Below are 24,226 nucleotides of genomic sequence, written 5' to 3'. Positions count from 1 at the left end.
GGGGGGGGGGGGGGGTAAGGGATGGTCCTAGAAAGGGTGATGACCTAAGTGCCACAGAAATAAATGCACATGGGGTTGTAGGGCCGCATGCCCTTTTCCATGGCCCTCCCAAGATTGCCGTTGTCCCTCAACTGGGAGGAGTTGGTTAGTTTTGGTAGGCTGAGACAGCGTCCCTTCCCCGCTGACCGCTGTCTCTGTGAACCAAATCTCACTCGCCCAACTTGTTCCCAAATGGGTCACGTTCCCTTGCTAAGGCCACTTTCAAATCCCCTTTTCCCCCCCACATGCCCTTCCTGTGGATCTCCTTTCTCTTCCTACTTCCATCACTCTATTATTATTATCATTATTATTATTATTATTATTAAAGCTATTTTTTAAATATATGTTACTTATACGAATCTAAAGGGATTTCTCTTTGTAATAATTTTATTGCCTAATTTTAACCTATTTAAAGTTAAATTTGATTTATTAAAGTGCATTATTTAAGGAAAAGACTTACCATAAGAGTTTTTTTTACTATCAACCTCAAACTTGTTTCATTTCACTTAAAACGGTAAAAACCAACCGACAGTTCGAAAAAGTTGGTCTCTCTTTATCACATATGTTGTCTTCATGTCTCCCCCACATTCTTATTGCTATATATACATATATGTTATGATGATTTCTTCACCTCCTCATGCACAAAAACACGCACTTTATGGAAGATTTTGTTTCACGCCACCGATCTATTCATGTTCTTCCCACCTTCATTTTCATCCTTTACAAAATCAACTTTATGTAACTTTCCATACCCAAGATTCGAAACAATATTCAGAATCTAAATTCGGCACGTAATGATCCCGACATTCTCCTTCATCTCTTGCAACATGATTACGTTACCTTCTTCTCGCATCCTAAGAAAATTCTTAAAAGGTTACCCAACATAAAATTGCTTCAAGTAAAACACGTTTGTTCCTATGATGAGCCACAAAAAAGGAAGGTTCACCTTGTTGGTATAGGTAGTAACTTTCACCTCCTATCCTTAGGGTCGCTCTTTTTTTTATACGTAGACTCAATTCATTCATGTATCCTTTTTTTACTTTGGTGTCATAAATTATTTTTTGCTCGTTCATACGTTAGTTTTAGTTCTAATATACGAAGAGACGTGTATCCATAAAATAATATGACTGAAAAATGTTTTAAAGTACATCGAACGTATAGATTGACTACAACCTATCAACTTAAAAGGAGCATTTATAGACAAATTTTATTTAACGTCACATAAAAAAATCATTATAATATTACTTCCTCTAATATTAACTTAAACAATTCATTAATCATGGTCCTTTACTGCATGGCAAATGATTTGAAAACAGACTCTCATTCATTAGATATAAGTGATCACCGAGATTTTATGATTGGCGTCGTGCTTATTCCTTCTAATTCAACGGGCATTCACAGTATTATACCAACTGATAATTAAATTAAAGAAGGGAGCGAGCAAAAATAGAACAAAATAAATAAATTTTTTTAAGAACATAAAAGGAGAAGAAAGGAAAAAAATGACGTGGCAGGGGAAAACCTAGGAAAAAAGGGTTAGTGTTGATGTTGGTGGGGATTTAAAATTTATGTCACAACAAAAGTCGGTGTCCGACAATATATATATATTGATTTGTCTTTGAAATATGGGCGCTAATATCGCCCCTTCCATGTGCCTCCCTAACATGGTAGACCCCTTTATTCATATACCCCTTTCAATTCATTTTATTATTATTATTATTATTATTTTTATTAGAAAGCTCTTAAAATAAATTCCATAAATCAACTTCAAGTATTAAAATTAATGAAATCATAAATTTATTTTTTTATAATCAAATGCATAAATGTATAAATTTATACTTTCGAGATCTAAAACGTGACAAATTTATGAAAATCATAAACTCAATTAATTAATTTTTTTAATACATTTTTAAAAAAAAGTCAAAATAAAAAAATGTAAATATTTACGAGTTTACTCACGGGAAATAGCATCAAACTCATTGATCCTAGCAGGTCATCATTCCCACGGTACCCAACTAATATTTTTTAGTTTAACATCGAGGCGTGGGATTCGAACCTTAGAGTTTTTGGTCGATGATATATGCGTAAGCGATCTTAATAGAGTTATCAACCTAATCAAACCCTCTATTTTGGAGTTGGTTGAGACGGGAGTTAGTTTGAATTAATTGAATTATAGAATCATATAAATATTCGTAATTAATTAAAATGAGATAATTGAAAAAAAGTATAGGGCACCTAAATCAAGGGGCTTTTGTTGTATAATTCTAATAAATAATAATAATAATAAGCGCAATTTTAGGTATCCTAACGGCACAGATTCCAAACTGCCATTTCCCAACGAACAAATATGAGCCACGTGGAAATTACGTATTCCCCATCCAAGAAAAACAAAAAGCATGTGCATGTGGGGCCCACCTGTTTAAAGAGTTGGTACTCCATTTCAGACACCTCCCATGTGCCTTCTCTCTTCCTCCTTCCCTACTCTTTTAATTATATTAAATTATCTTTATTATTATTCCTAAATTATAAGATTTTGTGTTTATTTAAAAAATTATAATTAATTAATGTTGTCGTTATTACGATTATACCCCTAATTTGAATTTCTTTATTTTTTTTTCGATTTTGTCCCAATCTACACCACAATTATAGCCAACTTGTAATTTTCTCCAACTGCAAACCTTTTTCCCTCTATTTAAATAAACCCTTCGTCTATTTCCCACTCCACACTACAACTTCATACAAACCTCATTCCTTTTCCCTCTCCTCCAATGGCTTCCTCACCAATCTCTGCCTTTTCTGTTATTTTCCTACTTTTTATCCCTGCAATCTCCGCCGATTACGGCGGAGTGCAGTCCGGCCACGCTACCTTCTATGGCGGTGGAGACGCTTCCGGCACAATGGGTAAATAACTAATAATCGAGCATCTTCATTTTTTGTGTTTTGTGGGTTTTTGTGGTAATCGGGAATTGGGTATTTGTTTTTGTCAGGTGGGGCTTGTGGGTATGGGAATTTGTACAGTCAAGGATATGGGACGAACACGGCGGCGCTGAGTACGGCTCTGTTTAACAATGGGCTGAGCTGTGGGTCTTGCTATGAAATCACTTGCAGCAGTGATCCCAAATGGTGTCTTCCTGGAAAAATCATTGTCACTGCCACTAATTTCTGTCCCCCAAACTTGGCTCTCTCCAACAGCAATGGCGGCTGGTGTAACCCTCCTCTGCAACACTTCGACTTGGCAGAGCCTGCTTTTCTCCAAATCGCTCAGTACCATGCCGGGATTGTCCCTGTCTCCTTCCGAAGGTCTTACACCATTCTAACTAAAAACCAAATGATTCCATAAATAAAACATGCTCTGTTTTTTTTTCTTATGCTCTGTTTTTTTTTTCTCATGCTCTGTTTTTTTTTCTCATGCTCTGTTTTTTTCTTTAAAGTCAGATTTTAATGAGTGGTTTGATGAATTACAGAGTAGCATGCGTGAAGAAGGGAGGGATAAGGTTGACGATAAACGGCCATTCATACTTCAACTTGGTACTGATCACCAACGTGGGCGGCGCCGGCGACGTCCACTCGGTGTCAATCAAAGGGTCCAAAACTGGATGGCAAGCCATGTCCAGAAATTGGGGACAGAACTGGCAGAGCAACAATTACTTGAACGGACAGAGTCTCTCTTTCCAAATCACCACCAGCGACGGCCGCACCGTCACCAGCTACAACGCCGTTCCGGCCAACTGGCAGTTCGGCCAGACATTCGAGGCGGGCCAGTTCTGAAATAAACTTCACCTATAAATTGTGCTCGAGAGAGGGTAAGACAGGGTAGAGTAGGAAGATCTCCGGCACCGTCGCGACGGTGGCCGGCTATTGCAGTGGTGGTTGACTCGCACCCGCTAGCTCTTTGGGATATCAAAATACATATATAAATATATATAGAAAAATACTGTGTGTAGTAAGAAAAAAATAGTTAAGCAGTAAGTAGAAACGTGGCATATTCCCATTGGCTATTTTTAGCAGTGAATTGTTGACTTAGTCCTCCCAATTTATTAATATGAGGATATTGCATTACTGTTCTTTTTCCCCCTTGGGAATCATGTTTAAATTCAATTCTTCTTTTACTTTTCCTATCATTAAAGATAATTAATGAAAGTTTAACGTAATAAATGAGTTATAATCCATCTATTAATCAAGCTTAAGGACATAGTTACAACTTTTCATAAATATTTTAAAATTAACGACTAATTAAGGTATGTATGTTATTGATTGCACTTTAAAGTCTAGTTTTAATTCCCTCTACTTTTTATAAGTTGAATTAATGTCGATACTCATAGTTGCATGTTACGTACATCGTGGAGCTTATTTACTATGCCCAAAGTAACGATAATAAAGGCAAATTTTGGGAGATAGATGAACCGAAATGAAAGCAAGGAATACTAAGTTATGATTTGAAATAAAAAAGAGGAAAATGAGTAAAGTTGGAAAGTTTGGTAGTTTGCATTTGGAAGTAGAAGTTGGGATGCAAAGAATAGACGATGAAAGAGTAAAAAGAAAGGTCGATATGAACACAACACTTAATGGACGAGACATGGATTATGATTCTTAGTCTTGTAATTGAAAAATAGAGATATCCACGTGGAGTGCGGGGACGAGGAAACCTTCATCATCTCCATCCTCAAGGAATGAAATTTAGAAAGTCTCTCTCCATTCCTTTCCTCATTCTTCGTTTATTCCTTTCCTCATTCTTCGTTTATATGGGGAATCCCGACCCCATTTTTAACATTGCTAGGTAGAACGAAAAAAAAAAAAGGAGAGAGAGAGAGAGAGAGAGATAGATGGACAACAAATATGAACTAAATGATTTAGGGTCGAGTATTCAACAATGGGCCCTTTTGTGGGTTGGTCCATATTGGACCAAAAGGAATTGAACCTCAGGATTAGACCCAGACCAACCAGATTCAGAAGCTTGCCCCATTTACAAGTATTCATAAATATACAGAAATAAACATGTTCATAGGTATCCAATAACCTTCAAGAATCCAGTTAACCAGGCATTCATTTGTGATGAAACAGTAATACAATTTTCCCGTGGTTTAGTACAACTGCAGAAAACTATAGGTAGCATTTTTTTATTGATGTTTATCCTTGGACAAACTACCAGGGAGTCTGCTGAAAACACTCTCGTCCATCACTCTATAATGCTTTCTAAATTGTTGCCGGATCATTCCGCAGCATCTGTCAACATGTTTATCGTATTTGCTGTACAAGGCGGGGATGGTTATCGAGATGATTGTTCCTGTCATCGAGTTAAATGAACAAAAATCAATATCACAGGTCAGGGAGGGGGGGCGGGGGGTATAATTACATTTGCTAGATCAGTAAACTGAGTAAAAAGCATGAAAATGAAGGTCATGACAATGAGAGAGCATTAAAGAACATGGTGAATGGACCAGAAACAAACCAAACTCTGTGAACGTTTACTCATTGACAAGGATCAAAATGAAACTACAGGTGGAATGATTGCCATAATTTACCCACAGATGAAACTTATATGGACTAAATATATGTCATACTAAGCGTTTTAGGATGTTCGTACGTACCGATATATGCAAAGGTGAAGAAAGAAAGGTAGCTACCAAGGACGGATAAAAGCCACAAACAGATCACCATCTGCAAAGGTGTTTGCAAGGTTAGCCAAAAACGAAGAACAGAAAAGCAACATTATCGGGTTGAAGTGAAGATCGAGTTTATGTATTCTTTAAACTGTCCTGTAAGCATTAGCTGCCTCAGGCTTGAGCAACTCTTGGTTGCCAATCCAAATGGCGTCGATCGTTGGGTGTATATCGATATCGATCTATTCTTTTCAGATGAAAAGTACTTAAAGCCGATGAATAATTTTCAGTTTTGCCCATATAATTCAAGTATCCAATAAACTACTAACCCTGAAAAAGAGTTTGAAATCATTGCCAAGTGTGATATCATGAGCTACAAGTAATGCATTATTGATTTTCGCTCGAAATGATGCTGCGACATTATCGACAAATTCCTCGGACAGTACCAGCTGTGGTAATGTTTGAAGCTGCCTGCACAGAAGGAAAATGAAGAAGATCCAACAGGAAAAACACATTATCTGCTGGAAAGAAGAAAAAGGTATTCTGTAAGAGATAGTAAGCAAGAACTTGAAAGTGAATCAGAACATAAGTCCGCCAAAGCCATACTTCTTTCGAAACGCAGCAAAGTTGGCACGAAGAAACAATAGGACGACCAAAACCAGCAAGACATCCGAACATGTTGTCAACAATGGCAATCCAGAGTGCTCAATTAGAAGCCAAAATACTGTAGCAACAACAACAATGCCGAAAGAAACATGCCGCTGTTTCCATAGTAGAATATCAGCCGCTAAGCAAAAGAAGGAAGAGTTAAATTCTTGATTATCCAAACAGAAAGGGAATGTCGTAATTTTTTGTTCCTTCTAAAACACAAAGAAAGAATCCGAAAAACTGGAAAATAGCTAATGTAGAATCTGATTCCCAAAGCAAGAGGTAACAAAAACTCCAAGTTTCAATCGGTCGAAGTCTTAATTCAAATGCGAAAAGGGAAACAGATAAATGAATAGAACATGGACGAATCTGGCAAACCAATTCAGAACATACTTGAAATCAAGCTTCATATTATCCTATGTTTCGTAAACAATCAAAACCCTCAAGCATCACCGATTGCAACAAACAGATTCAACACCGATTCTCGAAAGGGAAGCGAAGGAATCTAATTCAGAAACGCGAAATTGATCGAGCAACAGAAATTTTGCGGACGGAGAATTAAATACCTTTGCCGCCACCCATGGACTGGTGGAGTGAAGGTGGGCGGTCACATGAGGTGCAGGCTATGTCTTTTCCGTCGGCGTCTACGTTGCCGGCGCTGTCGCAATTATCGACCATTGCACTTCCGAATTGTCCGGTCAGAAGGTTCAGAGTCAAAATTGAAGGTTGAAAAGTTGTGAAGGTTTTCGGTATGATCGGGAATTCCCAAGGCAAGGCTCGAAAATGGAATTCACGCAACTCAAGAATTTTTAATTTCCATGTTCAAAGCCTTCCCTCTTTCTTCTGCCCTCCGACGCTGAAAATGAAAAAGTCGCTTTTTTTTTTTTTTTTTTTTTTTTTTTTTTTTTTTTTTTTTTTTTTTTTTTTTTTTCTCTCCTTTTGGTAGAGGGGGTTTGGGTCTTCTTCTATTATTTTAATGCAAACCTTACAGCTGTTTTATGCTTATTTTATTTTATTCTTATTATTAGTTTCAAGATATATATATATATATGGAACTCCAAATTTATGGAAATGTAACATAATTTTTAAAAAAATTTGAGGGACGACTATTTCTTATAGTTGGTGCGCATCTTTAAGAGAGGGGTCGTGTACGGTCTCGGTAATGGAAGGATGAGCTTCCCCATTCGAATGGTATCTGCTCGAGGACCCTATCCATGCCTGCTTATCCAAACCAAACAGTAACCTTCGGTCCTTCGGCCCGAGGGTCAAGGTGGAAATCAAGGGTATAGGTTCAAGCTGCTCTAGCACGTAACGAATGTGACTCTACCAATGACATTGACCTGGACTTGTTCTAAAAAAATCGAGGCATTAAGCAAGTGTCAGCCCCCATACATGGTCTTACGACTTTGTGGAAACTTGTGTTTTTTTGGTAAAAAGTCGCCCAGGCTTAGTCACTACGACCTCTATGTGAAGATGCTAGCTATATTCTTGTGGACGCAAATGTATTAATATTAAAGAATAGACTATTTTATAAAAAGATGGATGAAAATATCAGAAAAAGTGTCGTTTGTATAAATATTTTAGGAAAATTACAATTATTAAAAAGTTCATAAAAACGTCTAAAATAACTTTTATTAAATAAGTTAAATTTATTATTATTAATTATTAATTATTAATTTGTTTTACAGCCCATTGGCCCATCGGTTCATCACTTTGGCCCATTTCCTTTTATTTTTTACAGCCCATTGGCCCATTTACTTCGGCCCATTTTCATGAGATGTATTTTTTAGGAATGGGCCAATGGGCTGTAAAAGAGTAAAAGTCAATGGGCCAGTGATGAACCCATATTTCGGGGAAAAAATGTAAAAGAGAAGAACATTGGGGGTTATTTGCAAATATAAGAAATTAGGGATTTCATTTGCTAGGTCACCTTCTGCGTCCTCTTCATATAAAAGGATCACTACCACCAATTCATAAACCCTATTTCAGCCGACGAGCTCTCTGATTCTCTCTGGTTCGCTCGGTCATCTGTGACACTAGAGCTATGGTAACCTGATCTCTCACCACTCTGCTTCGATCCTTCGTTTTCGGTTAATAATTTTCTTGACAATCTCTCTTTTGGTTCAGACTTTCAAGCGTAGGAATGGTGGACGCAACAAGCACGGACGCGGACACGTGAAATTTATCCGCTGCTCCAACTGCGGAAAATGCTGCCCCAAGGTACCTAGGGTTTTCTTTTTCCTCTTTCGCTGTTCAATCTATTCGTATATCTTTGGCGTCGACGTTGCTCTCTTTTTTTATCTATATCTGCTAAACAATATATAGCCATCTGAAATTCTTTCGCGACGCATTTACAATTTAGTAACTACGGATTTCGTCACATCATTGAACTAAAAAGCGAGCAATTCACCGCCGATTTTTTACTCTTCCTGTGTCGTTGTTGGTATTCTTGGTCTATTTTGTGTTCCAAAGGCTGAGACTCATCAAATGCAATTATCTTTGGGATTTTTGTTCACTGTTTGGTACAGAGTATCTAATTATGTGATCTCTTATTGGCTTGAATAGGACAAGGCCATCAAAAGGTTCCTTGTTAGGAACATTGTGGAGCAGGCAGCTGTTAGAGATGTTCAGGAAGCCTGTGTCTATGATCGTATGAGCCTTTTTCTTGAACGCGTTCTTTATTTGTCTTCCATTTTAACAATTCGAGTGTAATTTCGATATTTGTTTTGTTTCAGAATACACTCTTCCTAAGCTATATGCCAAGATGCAGTACTGTGTTTCTTGTGCAATCCACTCTCACGTTGTGAGGGTTCGATCACGCACTGACAGGAGGAAGCGTGATCCTCCACAGCGCTTCATTAGACGCAGGGTATATCTTGCTATCCACTCTCATTTTGCTATGATTAATTATGCAAGTCCATATGGGATATTTTGTTCTTCTCTTCCATTATATTCATCTTTTCTAGCTTTCGCAGATGCATGATTAGAGTATCAACAATAATTTTTTGCAATGTGAATGATAAGAATAGACTCTTGAGTTATGTAATAACTGTCGTTACCCAGAGTTATAGGTCGATGCATTAGCCTATTGTTTATCATTGTGGTTATTCTAACCACGATTATGTAGCCTTGAAGATTCCATGGGTAACGATTTGTTATCTTGCTGTCTCATATGTCTTTTTGGACACGGCCCTTTTTTTAAAAAATCTCACAATTCAAAAATTTGGAGATTGCTATTTTGTTTACATGGTAGTTAAGTTTGCTGTTTTTTTAGTTTGATATATGCATTATTTATGGTTGTGCGTAGCTTCACTAGTTATGAATCCGTTTCTCTTGCATCTCACGAGTACAAATCCATATTGTTTGTTCTTATTTGGTTGAACTCTGTCCATGTTTTCTCAGGAAGATGCACCAAAGCCTGGACAGCCAGGACAGGCTCCCCGCGTTGGAGCTGGCCCTGGAGCTCCACCCCGTGCTTGAAGGAACGTCTTACTTGCTATTTAATTTTCTCATGGTTTCCCAAATTTCGCGGACTTCAATTTTATTAGGTTTTTCAAAATAGTTTGAGGCTTTGTTTCGAGTATCAAATTATGTTCTACTGTTGAATTCTGATTAATTTTTGGTTGAACGGGGTCTACTTGAACATTTTTAATGTTTTTGTCATGGCTCAATTATCTATCATTCCTATCTCGCATCTCTTTTTTACTTCTAATTCAGAATTCTTAAATTCATTCAGGGTTTGAGAGAAAAAAAATGAAAGGGAAAACATGTATGTCGTAGCAATATCCAATGTTCAGATGGGTGCTTTGTGAGAGCTCCGCACTTCGCATAATTTAAAGCTATCACTGAATCGTATGTTAGCTTCCTTGAAGTTCAAATAGTGAAGATTATTTTGATTTTATTTGAAGTTGTCTAGGAGGCTTTAAAGATTTGTACAATGCCAAACGTAGGGTGAAGCTATCACAAATCTATGGGGGGTCGTTCCTTTCTCAACACAAATTAACAAATTCTTATAGACCCATTTGTTGGAACCATATAATACTATTTTTCATACCTTAGAGACTAAGCATATCAAAATAACTAATAGGGAACCACATGACCCAACTAGAAGCTAACTCTATACTTCCGGGAACATGGTTTATTGCTTGTTTTAATTTCTTAATGTCTAAAAAGAATTTTTTTTTTTTTTTTCCAAAATTGGCCATTGGGTTGCAAAATTATCTTACAAATTTAAAATACAGAAATTCTTTAACACAAAATTATGACTATATTTTGCAAAATTATAACATTTTAAAGAAAATAAAATGTTAAATGAACAATCAAAACAGTTATTTATAATATATATGAACTAAAATATAGTATTCTTTTTGTAGTGAAAACAGACATTGATTAGCTAAGCGTTTGACATTTATTGGCAAAAGCATCACATTTTTGGTCATTAGAATTTGCATAAAGCAATGCGTTGAATTTGTATGTCGAACTTAAATGGGGTTGTCGTGGATCCAACGATTGAAAATGTTATTGCTTAAGTACTTTTTTTTTATAAACATTTATGCAGCTATTTTAATTTTATGAATGAAATACCTTAATCAGTCTGTTATACATTAAAATTAATTCACAAACACAGTAGCTAACAGAAAACATAATAATCCAATGATTAAGTTAATCAGTAAACGTTAATTAATAGTACAAATGATTTCATGATAATGAAATAATGAATGAAATATCAGACCTCTCCTTCTACATCGCTTTTAGACGAGTATTTACATTTTACGTAAAAAAACCAACACAGAGATCGAAAAAAATCCAACAAAAATTCTAAGTGTTGAAGTCGTTGGTCCCTTTGCTCGGTCCCGACGGCGGAATTCTCCCCTTCGGCAGAAACCCAAGAATCAGAGGCCCATACTCCCTCGAAAGAGCCGCCGGGATATCAAGTTTCAACTCCGGCACGGCGGCGGAAAGAGATTGATCGCGCAACAATCTGGCTGAAGAAGAAGAAGCAGAGATGAAAAGAATCAGAGCAAAAACAAAGAACAATTTCGGGACTTTGAAGAGCTTCGCCATTGATGGAAGAAGAGAGAAAAATAAAAAAAAAAATTGGAAAATTGGAAAATTGGAAAATGTGAAGTGAATGTGGAGTTGGTTTGATTTATGAAGCGTAATGAAATAAAGAGGAGGCTATTTTTGTTGAAAAGGTCAAATCTTTGATTTTTATTATTTTATTTATTTAATATTGTACCACACTCCCAAAACACGCGCCATTTTCCACGCTCCTGTGTTGGGGGGTTGAGGACACGTGTCAGAGGGAGATTGGCGGGGGTTTGATTTATCATTATATTTGGTACAAAAAGTCACCAATATTTATTTATTTATTTTCCAAAAGTCTTCTCTTTTTAACTTTTTTTCCTCCTTTTCCTGTGACTAAAATTTTATTTGGAGGGTGAGGATTTAAAAGTGAATTTTAAGTGCTTAATCAACCGTTAAAATGATTATAAAAAATGAATGATAATATTATAATTTTTTTTTAAAAGGGATGATATTTGAGAAAAAATGTTTAATAGTATTTTTTTTTTTCATAAATTTAGCTAAGAATTTAAAGTAGACAGAGGAAAAGAAAATAAGTTAGTTGGGGTGGGATGTGAGAGAGACGCGCGAGAGCGTGAAAGTTAGAGAGAGTGGAGAAGTTGGTTTGGTTTTGGCATAACAGCACACGTCATGTTGACTGGACAAATAGATGGGCCCACAATTTGACCATTTCAGTCCACATGGGATTTTCAGTGCTGCGCTGTGACGGTGCTACGCGTTTTGAGCGTTGTGCAATGCTTTGGCAGCAAGTTAAAAAGGTATATTGCCGAGTCTAAGCCAAGTGGCAGCCACTAATCTGAATTAGCTTTGGGCTGAAAGTTGGGAGTCGGCGGCCCAATATCTGTTAAGGTAAGGCCCAATAAGAACACCAGGCCCAAATTTCAGTTACAGGGACGGGAAAAATGGCGGGAACTAAGAAGCGTAGCCTGTGCGATATGGCGGGAAATCTCTCTACCTGCTTCATTCTATTTAGGGCGCTAAAGTAAGATGGTGGACAGGAGAGAGATAGAGATAGAGATACAGAGAGAGAACGCAGCCATGGTTGGACTTCCGTACGATTTCCTTGTTAATCCACTTGGCGCTGTGAGATCCACCTTCGAGAAGGCGATATCATCGGGTTCTAATCCTGCGTCTTTTGATGGCAAGGACTGGGGCGCGCTCGAACCATTTCGCCACTTCCTTTTCGACCAAAATGGTCTATCTAAGGTTCAATTACTCCCAAATTGACTTATATCTGTTCTCTGTAAGGAAATTTCTTTAGTTCTTGAGGCGATCGAGTTCTTCTCCGCTGTGTATTTGATGACTAGTTGATTTGCTTTTTTTAATTACACTGACGCTCTTGTTGTGTGGATGTATTTCAATTATATCGTTTTTTGGTCTTCTGGAATAAATGTTATCGTAGAAATTTAGGTTTTATTTGGCATTGAGTAAGAATTAAAGGGTTTAGTTTTATTAGTTTTTGGAATCAGTCATTTGATGATAGCATTCTGTAGGTTCCAATTCTTAACGCTTCTAGCGTTAGATGTGTTCAGCCCAACACTCTTGTTCGGTTCAGGGGAATGATACAAGATATGCTGGGAAATGAGTTCTATGTTGGCGCTTACAAGGTTATTTTATTTATATTCTACTCAGCAATTATTTGTTAAAGATGTTGCTGTTTTCATGTGTGTTAAGAGTTTCTCTGGTATTGTGAAGGATGGCACCACTTGGAAAACCACCAAGTATACGGATTCGTCTCAATGTCCAACTGGAGTTTCACCAGATATGCGTATCTGGGAACGCCGTTTGCTATACTGTGTGCCTGTGAGTTCTCAATAGAAATCCCTGGTTTATAAGCTGTTATTGCAAAGTTTTCTACCTTAAAATTTGAGCACATACAAGTCAAACCCAGTGATGCTTGATGACTGATTCTTTAGTTCTTTCTGTATCATTTTGTTCAGGTTCCAGGTCAAAATTCTTGGACGGAATCATCAAGTTTAGGAGAGATCAATCATAGTGCTGAGGGGACATCCGAAACCAGACAAAAGCGTTGCAGATTGGATGAAAATGCCGTTGATCATATGGACTTACATGTACTTTTTCCTCTATGACTTGCTCTTGTTTTATTTTAATCCTTAGGCTGTTCATTTCATCCTTACTGCATTTATTAGATTTATTCATGTGCCAGGGATGGGGCTGCATAAAAGTTCTGCCTCTCCCGCCCTAAATTTAAATTCTTGGCATTGTCCCTGCTTGGAGCTATATGGAGTTATCGTTCTGATAGATTTCTGACATTTGGCCGGAAAGCTTGAATAGTTATAGGTACTTGGCTCTAAATGGAAAGGTCTCTAGTTGGAGTTCCATCCTAGTCATTTAGCCTTTGAGAAAGTCTGCATGGTTCCAAACAAGACGAGAACAGAGTTATTCCTTGGAATTTTGATTTCATAGAGAATTTTTCATGGATTTTGGTATTTAGTAGACTTTAATTTTGTCTCTAACTACAATTTAATGTGTGGATCAGTTACTTTACTTCTCTGTTTTGTTATAAAAGGAATAGTGGCCGCTGCTTTTCTGACATTCCATTTAAATCACAGGCTCCAAGTGATGAGCTTCAAAATTCTTCCAGTACAAAAAAGCTGGTGAACATTTTTTTTTAATACTAGTTCATTTTCTATTGCATGGGTGCAATCATGTATCAATCGAGCAACTTTGACTATTTATTCTGTTTTCGTCTCTTTCTTTTCATAGAAAGACGAGCAACTTTCTCTGGGCTTACCGTCCCAGAATATTTCAACTGCGGCTACTTCTAGTCTAAGCACTCTTTGTGCTGAAAGGGATTTTCTTCCTTGTCTAGTTAAGGTAAGTACCCAACCTATCCCGTGTCAGGTTTTCATATAATTATTGTCAATTGTGTAGTGGGGTTGGAAGTGTTTCTTAATTTTCTGAATATCTATTTATATTGCAGGTATATGATACTGTGGAGTCTGAGTTGAAGTTGAATGACGTTTTTGAGTTTATTGGAGTTATTACCCTGGGCACAGAGCAAAAAGCTGAAAAGGATGATCATGATGAGTTCTCAGATGGTTTAAGTGAGGACTTATCAGTTCAATTTCCTCCCGACATGGTATTGATGCATTTTGACCGTTTGCCATTTTCTTTTATCTAGTTGACTACCATTGGAAGTGACTGTTAACTAATTCTCATTTACGAATTAAAGAGGTATAACACATAACACATAACACATAATGTTTACTCCTAATAATATAAGGTTCATTAGCGTTTTACTACTAAAATTCACAGCATTAGTTTTCCAGAATTATATAATGTCGATTTAGCGGAAGTTAAAACAACTTTTAAGCTATTCTAGATTAATTGATATAGCATCAATTTCCTATTTTGGTATAGGTACCACGTCTTCATTGTGTTATTCACAGGAAACTTGCTGTTCATGACTTTCTCCGCACTAGCCATGTGTTAGAGGTACTCTATAACTACAAGTGATGTTTGATTTTATCCTCTTGATTTCTTTTATGCTGTCACCAGCGTTGTTTTTCTCTGCTTTTTCATTGTGTACCACTTATGTATACAATCTTATATTCTTATCTAACAGCCCACAACCCATCAAATTAAAGAGATACGTGCAACTCTTCTGAATCACCTGACCGTTACTCTTGGCAATGATGGACTTGCAGCCCATTTTTTGTTGTTGCATCTTCTGTCCAAGGTTAGGGTTAATTCCATGGCGATAGTTTTTGGCGTTCTCTTAAAAACAAGGGCATTTTCTTAAAAATAATTCTATCATATATTAGTCGCGATGCTAATTATTTTATCACCCTGTTTGCATGTGTGGCTTTAAATTTTGATGGACAAATTTCTTGAATAGGTACATGCCAGGGTGGATTCCATGGCAGTGGGCAAACTTTCACTAAACCTCACAGGTTTTAACAGAGAAAGTATGTCCATTTTTGGCAATCAACTCAGGCTTACCGTGAAGAGCTTTCTTCCATTCACGGAATATATACCTCTCACAGTGGAATATCTAAATACTGCCTCACTGGCACCGAAGAAGGATTATGAGATAAACAGGTAACTTAATGGTCAATGACTTTTTCTCTATCACATAAACAATGCTGAGAGTTGTTGGCTAATGCATGCTTCTCTGATTTCATTCAAATTGAAATAATTGGTGTGATATGTTGGCAAATTACAGACTGGTTCCTGGCGTACTTCAACTGGCAGAAGGCACACATTTGATGATTGATGAAACTCAATTAGAAGTAGGTACACTGAGTTCTCTTGGAGTTGAAAATGCAAGGTTACTGAAAAATCTAATGGAGTTGCAAAAGGTATTGTGCTAATGCAACTATTTGTACATACACGTTGATGAAATATTACCGGCTCCTCATCATTGTATTGATTAAATAAGCCTTTTCTCCAGGTCGAATATGATTTCAAATACTACAAAATGGATATGGCAACCGATGTCCAATTGCTAATTTTGTCCGAGGGCAAATCAAACATTTTGCCAGCTGATTTGGTTGTGCCTTTCCAACCTTCATCTGTAGGTTCATCCGCAATTACTGACATGGATGCACTAGAAGCATGGGGGTGGTACTTATCTAATGTAAGGTCATTGCCACATTCCATTGGGTCAGAAATGCAGCAGGTACATATTAGGTTAACTCGAATCTTGAAAGCGAGATATGTCGATTTGCCAATTGTCCTCTTGTGCTTGAAATTAATAATGTTGGGATCTACAACGTGACAGGTTGTAGAAAATGACTTGGTGGAAGTAAAGCAGGCAGATAGGAGCTTAGGCAGCCAAGACTTAAGCAGGCAAGCAGTACATGATTACTTGCTAGGTGTTCATTCCTGATTTTGTCCTTTCCTCGTATTATTCTCAACCTCTGTAATTTTTGTCAGGTTGCTAACGATAGGACGCCTGGTATCTGCGAGTTATGGAGAAACCTCCCTGTCATTGGAACATTGGCAGATGGTGAAGGAACTAGAAAGGCTGAGAAGGGAGAGGCTCACATGAGGTAATCTTTACAACCCACTTGGCGCTTCATTGTACCATTCCAGCCGATGGGAGGTTTAGACTTGTTTTATCGTAAATCATATGGTTAGCAATACACCAAACCACGTGAAACAATTAGACGGCGTCTAATACTTTGCCAACAAGAGGAGTTAAGCGAATTTCCAACTTCCAAGAAGGAGAAAACCAATTCCCACATCTGTTCAGGATTTAACCTTTTGTCACTAGTAGTAGCCTCGGACACTTGTGTTGGAACTTACCGCACCAAATTCAACAACAGAATATCCTGCCACTGTCATACTTTAGCGTGTGCTGCCCAAAAACACTTGTAATTGATATTCTTCTTTTGGGGGATTTTATTTATATGACTGACTTTTTTTTACCCCTTGCGGTAAATTTAATTGTTAAAACTAATGTAGAAATTTGGGATATTAAAGTAATCTATTTTGTTAACATAGTTATGAGAACACAGATATTTGATCAGTGTAGGTGCGAGATTGTACAGAATTGTCCAAAAATATCTTTTAACTTGTGGCATAGTTTGGATTAAATTTCTGTCGCGTGAGATTGATTTGAAAAGACATCTGGCTGAGAGATGAGGCTGTATAGTTAACCCATTGCCTAAGTTGGTTGAGATTTTTATAAATGTAAGGGTGTCTGTGGCAGAATAGGTAGCTTCGTGGTTACTTCCCTGTGGATTGTGGAGACAAATATGCGACGCTTTCAAAAGTCCTTTGACTCGTGTTGTGGACCATGTCTTGTCTTGTCTTATCCCCAATTGCCTCAAAAGCCATGTCGGTGTGGGTTCGGTTGGCCTTCGGGCACACATGAAAGTGAAGCGAAGAGGCATCATCCCATGCTTTTGGTGGCAATGCCTCATCTTGTTCCTTCCAATCCCCGAAGCCACCACACATTTATCATCTTATTCTTTATTTCCCATATCATCTTTTTTTCGATATAAATACTACTTCTATCTCTTGTTCATCTTCGTTCATGTACGATATAAAAATGATAGATGCAATAATAATTATTATTTAAAAGTACAAGAAACTAACTAAATATTTCTAAAAGTACATGGATCAAAATTGAAGGTTACAAATGCAGCTGTATCCTATAATATGTTTTCTTGAAATTTTATAAACATAGGACAAAACTGAAGCAACGTGCTGGCATTTTGATTTATTATCATAAAAAGTCAAAAGCTTTTGACTACGATATGTTGGCGCTTGTCCCGCTGTGCCCGTGCCCTCCTCATGTGGCTAAGCTATGCTAGCAATATCAATATGTAAAGTTCAGTTGTTGATTTTAATTAAAATAGTTATTACAACCATGGAATAATACTATATACTAATACTATACTTCGGGGTGTACGGTTTTCCGAAAAGGACCTTCTTCAGCCAGCAGCTGCCCGTTATACCCGCTGACCTCACTCCTGGATTTCAAAAGACCACATTTTTTCAAACCAGCTGAAGTCCAATCCCATACATGCAGCACCATGTAAGTACCAATTCCACCAATCAAACCATACGCTATGGAATAAGTCAACGGCATCAAAAGCAACGTCATGAAGGCTGGAATTGCCTGCCGCATATCATCCCATTCAATATCTACAACCGCCTTCATCATCAAAACCCCCACCAGTATCAACGGCGGCCCAACCGCCCACGCCGGAATCGAGGCCAACAACGGCGTAAAGAAAAACGCCAGAAAGAAATAAACCGCCACCGTCAAAGCTGTCAGCCCCGTCCTGCCGCCCTCCCTTATCCCCGTCGACGACTCACAGAACACCGTCACCGGCGAAGTTCCCAACAAGGAACCGACGACAATGGCCGTAGCATCAGACATAAAGGCATAATACTGACCCTCAAAATCTCCATTTTGATCAATGAATCCGGCAAATCGCGCCATTGAATAAAGGGTTCCAGTGGTATCTAAAATATCTACATATAAGAAAGTGACAATGGCCTCCCAAAAGTAAGGCTTCCCCAAATCCTTAAAGCTAAGTGCTCCAGCTGTGCTCTTAATTGTGTGTATATCAACAACTTTCTTAAAGTAGTTGTACGCCGCCTCCCCTGACGGCGTTTCTGGAAACGCCGTCACACTCGTTTTTCGAATCCACGAAACCGCCGTCACGAATATGATCCCGTAAATCATAGCCCCTTTCACGTTTTTCACTAAGCAATACGCAATTATTACGAATCCCACTATTCCCAGCCACATCGTTGGGCTTTCCATTCGCCCGTTCAAACAGAGGAATTTGTCCGATTCCTTTCCTCCGGCCATTAGACCCACCGTTCCGTTCAGGTAAGTCACCAACGGGGCCACCGACACCCGGGAAGATTCCGGGCAGCCTCCGATTGTCAATAACGTCGACGGGCTGAAGCCAATTAGACCAATTCCTTGGCTGCCCTGCAATCCGATGAAGGCTAAAAATAGCCCAATTCCGGCAGAGGAACTGATTCGGACCGGCTTTGGGATTAATTTGGCTAACCTTGCACGAAGCCCAATTGCGGAAATTAGTAAAAAAATTAACCCTTCCATTAGAACGGCGGCTAAGGCGCTCCGGTAGGATATATTACCGGAGCCATGAAATCCGACGACGGTGTAAGCGAAATAAGCATTAGTCCCCATTCCTGGCGCTAAAGCGAGAGGAAGGTTCGCAAAAACGCCCATTATAACAGAACCAATGAGCGACGAAACAATCGTCGCTACAATCAAGTCTCTACGGACCCGATCGAGGCAACCGGCGTAGCCGGGATTGACAGGGTCGAACTTGCAGGACTCGTCGGGTTGTATAACCCGGAGATCCAACCCGGTACAGTTGGAGATTGAAATTGAAGGGTCGGAACAGAGAGGGACACAGTCAGATTGGGAACAGGTGGCGCCGGAGTCAGCAAGGATAGAGGCGTTGACAGCTAAGATATAGGCCATGGTTAAGAAGGTGGCAGTGCCAGCTCGGAGCTCAGTGGTGAAGTTGGAGTTCCTTTCGGTTAATTTGAACCGCTTTCCGATCCAGGTTTCGGCCACGGCGGAGTTCAGCCGGTTCAGACGTCCCGGTTGCGGCGTCGGTTCGACTTCCATGAATAAGGGAAATTTAGAGATGGGGAAGCTTTATGTACCTACGAACACATAATTGGTTTAGATATAAATAAATTTGAAAGAAGCAGAAGAAGAATAAGGAGACGCAGAGGAAGATTAAATTAAAAAATATATAATATATATTTTTAAAAAAGAAAAATAATACGGAAAGTTCTTTTGGGAGTGAGTGGTTGAGTGAAGAAACAAATCACCAGTTTTATTATTATTATTTATTTGTTAAAAAAACATTTTTAAAACATTTTAAATTTCGCCTCAAAACTTCCACTTATTTTATTCTTATATTTCTATATATATATATATATATATATATATATATAAATCTTATTGAGAATATTATAACTTTTAATTGAGGGTAAGAATTTGATTTATTCCTTTGCAAAAAAGGACGAAAAAAATAAGAAATTGATTTATTTGGCAGAAATTTAGTAACACATTTACCGCATGTGGATTAATCCGAGTAAACTATCATAATAAAGAGGGTTGAATTCTAAGAACGATATCTGCTAGTAACAGTGGCATACAAGTATTAACAGATGATATCTAAATTTAAGGGGGAAATACAATGGCAACATCAATCGTCTAGCACACATTATACTCACCGACCAAGAAATTTAAGCATCAACCAATCACTCTACAAAGCCTCAAACCTAGACATTAAACAACCAGTGATGAAGATCGCTGGAACTTATTGAATATCACAAATGTGTTATTACAACAACACATCACTCAGAACCGATACCCACTAATGAATGAATAAATATGTTAGATTGTTCATGATTGTGCCTTTTTCTTGCTCTGTTTCTTCATGGGGAGAGCTATGTGGATGAACCCAAACCTCTTTCTTTCCGTTGGCACATTCTTTTGCTCATCTCTTTCATTCTCTGTTCTTGAGCCAAATCTTAGATCCTCTCTTAGTGCATGCAGATGGAGCATTTGACTCAACCCAACCTTCTGCTTCTCAGACTGCCTATCCCTTTTGTCTCCAGATAAACCTTGCTTCCTGCTTAGCACATCTCGCATGGAAATGGTCGATCTTAGAACAGGTTTTGAGTCCTTATTTCCTACACCATCTGCCCTACTCATGCTGTGCAGTGGAGAGCCTTGAGGGTGGAAATTGTTGAGGCCACTCGGGTAGTAAATGGCAGGCCCCTTATGATGTTCTGGTACCCATCTTCTTAGACTCTCTTCAGCTACTACTTGCTTGCTATTTGCAAGTTCAACTCTGTTTAGAGCTTCCTCCAAAGCTTTCTTACCTAGATTAAGCTCTTCTTTTGCTTCCTTCAACTTCTTTTCGATGGACGATTTTGAAGAATTCGCCTCGTCGAATCGATACTCTCCCGGTTTCAAGAAAGATTGCTGTTTGAAGTTAAATGCCACTGTCTCTGGGTCTTGCAAGGAAAACCCAGCTGAACCATCAATGCTACTTAGAGCTTCAACTTCAGCTAGAGCCACTGCCTCTGCTGCTCTTGCAGCTTCCTCCATCTTTCTGGCTGCAACCAACCTCAACTCTGCAGCCCTCAAACTAGCCCTTTTGTGCTCATTTGTGTTCTTGAGTTCTCCACCCTTTGGACTCAACTCAGGAGGTTCCCTCAATGAATTCTCAGACACATCTTTGAATTCAACATCGTTAGTCACTTGGGACTTGACTTGAATTGGGTTGAGCTCCTCCTCGTCCAATGTTGATCGACCCGAAAACTTCGGCTTTAGCCCGACCTCATCTCGTCTCTTAGCCAGCAAGCTCTTCTCCCTCTTCATTTTCCTATTAAGAGATTCAACAGAAGTTTGAATGACACCCAGATCATTTATAGTCTTCCCAAGGTTCATTTTTGCTTGTTTCAACTCCATTAAGATCATATCAGGTGAAGGGCATGAATCTCCAAACACATGCTCGTGATTGTTAATGAGATCACCAAAACTTTCCTCAATTTCTTTGACATTAGGACTTGAAATCTGTTCCCCTGAATGGAAATTTGGGGCTGGAAAGCATTTCAATGCTTCGGTTCGCAGCTGCCTTTTTAAATCCTCCACCATTCTCTTTGTTGCACCAAGTTCTTCCAATACATCAAGTGTTTCCAATTCTTTAACTATCAGATCCTTCTCCAACTCAGCTGTCTGTTCTTCCATTCTCTTAATATCAAACTCCTCTATCCCCTGCTGCTTTATTATGATTGTTCATAGTGAATAAGAACTCATAGAAATAAACATGAACAAGCCATAACACAAGTAGGAAATGCAGCCTGGTAAACTGATTCTTGTAGTTATGTTCAAAAAATGAGACAAAACCAGGAATGGGACATGAGCCCATGTTTCCTCGACAGGTAAACGACAAGAAATCCAGAACAAAAAACGAAAACAACATTATAAAAACTGTTCTAGAGCCTGAAGCTCCAACCCAGAAAGAAAAAGGACAAAAATGTAGAAAAATTCATCAGTTACCTTGCAAAAGGGTATCCATGGACCGCTTCCACCGAACCGGGTCACGGCCTCTTTGACTGACCCGAATGGCGGATTAGTGTCAATTACAGCCCTGAAATTCACCCGCCGAATCCCGGGCGCCGGAGTCGAAGCGCCACTTCCGGTGGGTCCGAGCCCAAATGGGTCAGAATCGGAGCCCATTTGGGGTCTGGTTTCAGCTAGTGCCTCGGAAGCCGGGTCCGGTGGTTCCGCCATTGAAGAAGAATGGGTTCTGGTTCAGGTTTCGATTGTGATTCGGGTTATGAGAATTTAAAGAGAATGTTGGGTTGGACTTTTTGGGGACGAGTCCATTGATGTGAAAGCGATCCTCGAAACTATAATGCTTCGTGGAGGATTAATGGAGGCAGAGATGATGATGATGATGTTTTGAGGAGACCGATTCCGCAACTCGTTCCGAAAAGGCTTCACTGAGTTTCAATCCCGAGTTCGCTCAATCGGGTCCACAATAATTCCCCTCTTGAACACTCCGGCTTTTCCTCTCCTTTAGGGAAGTTCCTCTGCTTCTAAATCCACTGATAAAACCAACGTGGGCAATTCTGATTGGGTAAAGCAATCATAGTCAAAGTATTTGGTGTTTTGACCGTTGAAATTTGGACCTGAACGAATTCTGATTGGTGGGTTTAGAGAGTGATGTAGTGGATTAGAGTTGACCGATATTTTGATTCGAGCGTGGATTGCGGTTAAAAGCGCTAATCAGTGGTTGGCGGTTACAATGGCCCATCGTCTTCAGATTGAATCCCGCCGACATGTCGTCCATAATTATTAATATTACATATCGCTCTTTATTTATTAAATGCTAATTTGTCAAATTTATCTCGTTATTTTCTAAATAATTAATATCAATTCAAATTAACTGTGATTTTTAATTTGAATATATTTTGAAATGGAAGAAGAATAATTAATATGAAGGTTTCTTTATTAAGCATATATTTTTTTTTTCAATTTTAAACAAAAATAAAATTCTATATACAATTTCTTTTCACTTTATTATTTATTATTTATTGAATTTATATTTTTTTCCCTCTCATTTAGTGCTTTCGTTCTTTTCTTCTTTTTGATACTTTTGTATTTTTCAAATTTAGAAAAGCATAAAGTAAAAGATTTCTTCCAACAAAGAAGTTTCGAGGAGTGTGACAACCTCTCCTACGTACAGAACTTTATAGCCCCCCGCTTAATAATTGGTTCATTTGCCCATATTTGGCTATATATCATCGTTTAAACTAAAAATAATAATTATTTTTATAAAACTTATATGTATTTAATTTTTTTTAAAAAGTGGCATGTGACATATTTGCTTTTGTAAATTAATTAATTAATTGATTATTCAACATCCATATAAAAATATTTTAAAATTAGATTATATATAAATATAGATATATGATTATTTGGAAGAAAAGAAAAATAAAGGAAAGAAAAAGGCAATAGGAGAATGATTGCGGACAGTGCACCCCTTTTCCTTTTCCACAACCAACCAATTTCCTTTTCCTTACGACGTCGTATTCATCAACCATGTTTTTGTTGCAACAATTTTAATCCTTAAATCAAAGCTTGATTTTGTGAATATGATTTGTCCCAATCTTCTACTGTTTTCTTTATTATTAGTATAGTTTAATTAAAATATTTAAAAATAAAATTAATTAATAAAAGCTATTTGGGCCGACATTTTCACGAGCCCAATTCGTCTTAACATTTTCATTTAGCCCATCATGTTTATAGCCCAACAATATGATGTCTAGTCATTGGTACAACCAAATGTTTTTTTTTTTCTAATAATTAAAAAATAAATTACTCTCTAAAAATAAATGCCCTTTGACATCTTCATCGACCTTGATTTTTTATAGTCAACGATCGTCTTCAATACAATCTCACGAGTCGACATAGAGGCTCTTGTTTGTTTAAAGCATGTGGGTTTGAAGAGCGTTTCCGACCTCTACAATATATTTTTTTTACCTCATAATTTTCGTAAATGGAGGCTAGTTATTAAGAATGCTTTTCGAACTATTTTTAATATGATGAAATTATTTTTGTCGTTCCAAAAGCATATGACCTTAAATTGTACTGAACATTCATTCACCAACCTTATATGATGTTGTTAAGTTTTTTCGTAAAACTCCGAAAAATTTAATATTATGCATCACACGAGGTTTTAATTGGAGCATTTCGTCCTGCCTTCGATTCAATAATTGTTACACTAATGTTTCTATCTACCTATGGACCCACCAATATTCTATCTCCCTCCCTCCTTTTTAAGCCCTATCCATCTTTC

At 37.9% G+C, this 24,226-nt stretch overlaps 7 protein-coding genes across 8 annotated transcripts in view; 3 read left to right on the top strand and 4 right to left on the bottom strand.

Annotated features, from left to right (window-relative positions):
* The window catches only part of LOC111444891, a 10,817-nt gene extending 8,319 nt beyond the window's left edge, over window positions 1-2,498 (bottom strand). The window contains exon 1 of the mRNA XM_023083008.1: window positions 2,488-2,498. The gene's annotated coding sequence lies outside the window, so the exon portion shown is untranslated. The remainder of the gene's footprint in view (window positions 1-2,487) is intronic.
* Window positions 2,499-2,743: 245 nt separating this feature from the next.
* On the top strand, window positions 2,744-4,110 carry LOC111444890 (expansin-A8-like). The gene is made up of 3 exons (XM_023083007.1): window positions 2,744-2,940; window positions 3,027-3,339; window positions 3,504-4,110. The coding sequence occupies exons 1-3, from the start codon at window positions 2,808-2,810 to the stop codon at window positions 3,805-3,807; spliced, it is 750 nt and encodes a 249-aa protein (XP_022938775.1). The 5' UTR covers window positions 2,744-2,807; the 3' UTR covers window positions 3,808-4,110.
* Window positions 4,111-4,876: 766 nt separating this feature from the next.
* On the bottom strand, window positions 4,877-7,203 carry LOC111444692 (reticulon-like protein B16). The gene is made up of 5 exons (XM_023082692.1): window positions 6,854-7,203; window positions 6,246-6,426; window positions 5,969-6,110; window positions 5,628-5,697; window positions 4,877-5,323 (listed from the first exon to the last, which is right to left on the bottom strand). Exons 1-5 carry the CDS (start codon window positions 6,963-6,965, stop codon window positions 5,157-5,159), a joined length of 672 nt encoding a protein of 223 aa, XP_022938460.1. The 5' UTR covers window positions 6,966-7,203; the 3' UTR covers window positions 4,877-5,156.
* Window positions 7,204-8,176: 973 nt separating this feature from the next.
* Window positions 8,177-9,977, top strand: LOC111445657 (40S ribosomal protein S26-3-like). Its single transcript, XM_023084176.1, has 5 exons — window positions 8,177-8,334; window positions 8,415-8,507; window positions 8,853-8,937; window positions 9,023-9,156; window positions 9,690-9,977. Exons 1-5 carry the CDS (start codon window positions 8,332-8,334, stop codon window positions 9,765-9,767), a joined length of 393 nt encoding a protein of 130 aa, XP_022939944.1. The 5' UTR covers window positions 8,177-8,331; the 3' UTR covers window positions 9,768-9,977.
* Window positions 9,978-12,325: 2,348 nt separating this feature from the next.
* Window positions 12,326-16,893, top strand: LOC111445598 (mini-chromosome maintenance complex-binding protein-like). Its single transcript, XM_023084085.1, has 15 exons — window positions 12,326-12,578; window positions 12,866-12,979; window positions 13,068-13,175; window positions 13,313-13,444; window positions 13,946-13,990; window positions 14,100-14,210; window positions 14,317-14,475; window positions 14,757-14,831; window positions 14,962-15,075; window positions 15,235-15,437; window positions 15,562-15,697; window positions 15,790-16,017; window positions 16,120-16,187; window positions 16,275-16,390; window positions 16,479-16,893. The coding sequence occupies exons 1-14, from the start codon at window positions 12,360-12,362 to the stop codon at window positions 16,387-16,389; spliced, it is 1,827 nt and encodes a 608-aa protein (XP_022939853.1). The 5' UTR covers window positions 12,326-12,359; the 3' UTR covers window position 16,390; window positions 16,479-16,893.
* A 647-nt stretch (window positions 16,894-17,540) lies between these two features.
* LOC111444670 (adenine/guanine permease AZG1-like) lies at window positions 17,541-19,565 on the bottom strand. Its single transcript, XM_023082652.1, has one exon. The coding sequence runs from the start codon at window positions 19,465-19,467 to the stop codon at window positions 17,740-17,742; it is 1,728 nt and encodes a 575-aa protein (XP_022938420.1). The 5' UTR covers window positions 19,468-19,565; the 3' UTR covers window positions 17,541-17,739.
* A 486-nt stretch (window positions 19,566-20,051) lies between these two features.
* On the bottom strand, window positions 20,052-22,368 carry LOC111445606 (WEB family protein At2g40480-like). 2 transcript variants are annotated; one of them, XM_023084104.1, is made up of 2 exons: window positions 21,922-22,368; window positions 20,052-21,636 (listed from the first exon to the last, which is right to left on the bottom strand). In XM_023084104.1, the coding sequence occupies exons 1-2, from the start codon at window positions 22,153-22,155 to the stop codon at window positions 20,257-20,259; spliced, it is 1,614 nt and encodes a 537-aa protein (XP_022939872.1). In that variant the 5' UTR covers window positions 22,156-22,368; the 3' UTR covers window positions 20,052-20,256. The 2 variants fall into 2 exon arrangements, with proteins under 2 accessions (XP_022939872.1, XP_022939871.1); XM_023084103.1 differs by having other exon boundaries at window positions 20,052-21,639; window positions 21,922-22,367.
* Between the last annotated feature and the right edge of the window lie 1,858 nt (window positions 22,369-24,226).

This window comes from Cucurbita moschata, unplaced genomic scaffold (assembly GCF_002738365.1).
Source record: "Cucurbita moschata cultivar Rifu unplaced genomic scaffold, Cmos_1.0 Cmo_Scf00007, whole genome shotgun sequence".
Taxonomy (NCBI): domain Eukaryota; kingdom Viridiplantae; phylum Streptophyta; class Magnoliopsida; order Cucurbitales; family Cucurbitaceae; genus Cucurbita; species Cucurbita moschata.
The sequence above is the reverse complement of the archived record's forward strand: the minus strand, read 5'-3'. Positions and strand labels throughout refer to the sequence as shown.

Coding starts and splice junctions, on each gene's coding strand:
- LOC111444890 (XM_023083007.1), top strand. CDS start 2,808: ATGGCTTCCTCACCAATCTCTGCCTTTTCTGTTATTTTCCTACTTTTT. Junction 2,941..3,026: donor AGACGCTTCCGGCACAATGG/GTAAATAACTAA, acceptor TGTTTTTGTCAG/GTGGGGCTTGTGGGTATGGG. Junction 3,340..3,503: donor GTCCCTGTCTCCTTCCGAAG/GTCTTACACCAT, acceptor GATGAATTACAG/AGTAGCATGCGTGAAGAAGG.
- LOC111444692 (XM_023082692.1), bottom strand. CDS start 6,965: ATGGTCGATAATTGCGACAGCGCCGGCAACGTAGACGCCGACGGAAAA. Junction 6,111..6,245: donor TTTGCTGCGTTTCGAAAGAA/GTATGGCTTTGG, acceptor CCTTCTGTGCAG/GCAGCTTCAAACATTACCAC. Junction 5,324..5,627: donor CTTCACCTTTGCATATATCG/GTACGTACGAAC, acceptor ACTCGATGACAG/GAACAATCATCTCGATAACC.
- LOC111445657 (XM_023084176.1), top strand. Junction 8,938..9,022: donor GGAAGCCTGTGTCTATGATC/GTATGAGCCTTT, acceptor GTTTTGTTTCAG/AATACACTCTTCCTAAGCTA. Junction 9,157..9,689: donor AGCGCTTCATTAGACGCAGG/GTATATCTTGCT, acceptor ATGTTTTCTCAG/GAAGATGCACCAAAGCCTGG.
- LOC111445598 (XM_023084085.1), top strand. CDS start 12,360: ATGGTGGACAGGAGAGAGATAGAGATAGAGATACAGAGAGAGAACGCA. Junction 15,076..15,234: donor TGTTGCATCTTCTGTCCAAG/GTTAGGGTTAAT, acceptor TTTCTTGAATAG/GTACATGCCAGGGTGGATTC. Junction 15,438..15,561: donor AAGGATTATGAGATAAACAG/GTAACTTAATGG, acceptor GGCAAATTACAG/ACTGGTTCCTGGCGTACTTC.
- LOC111444670 (XM_023082652.1), bottom strand. CDS start 19,467: ATGGAAGTCGAACCGACGCCGCAACCGGGACGTCTGAACCGGCTGAAC.
- LOC111445606 (XM_023084103.1), bottom strand. CDS start 22,155: ATGGCGGAACCACCGGACCCGGCTTCCGAGGCACTAGCTGAAACCAGA. Junction 21,640..21,921: donor CATGGATACCCTTTTGCAAG/GTAACTGATGAA, acceptor ATAATAAAGCAG/CAGGGGATAGAGGAGTTTGA.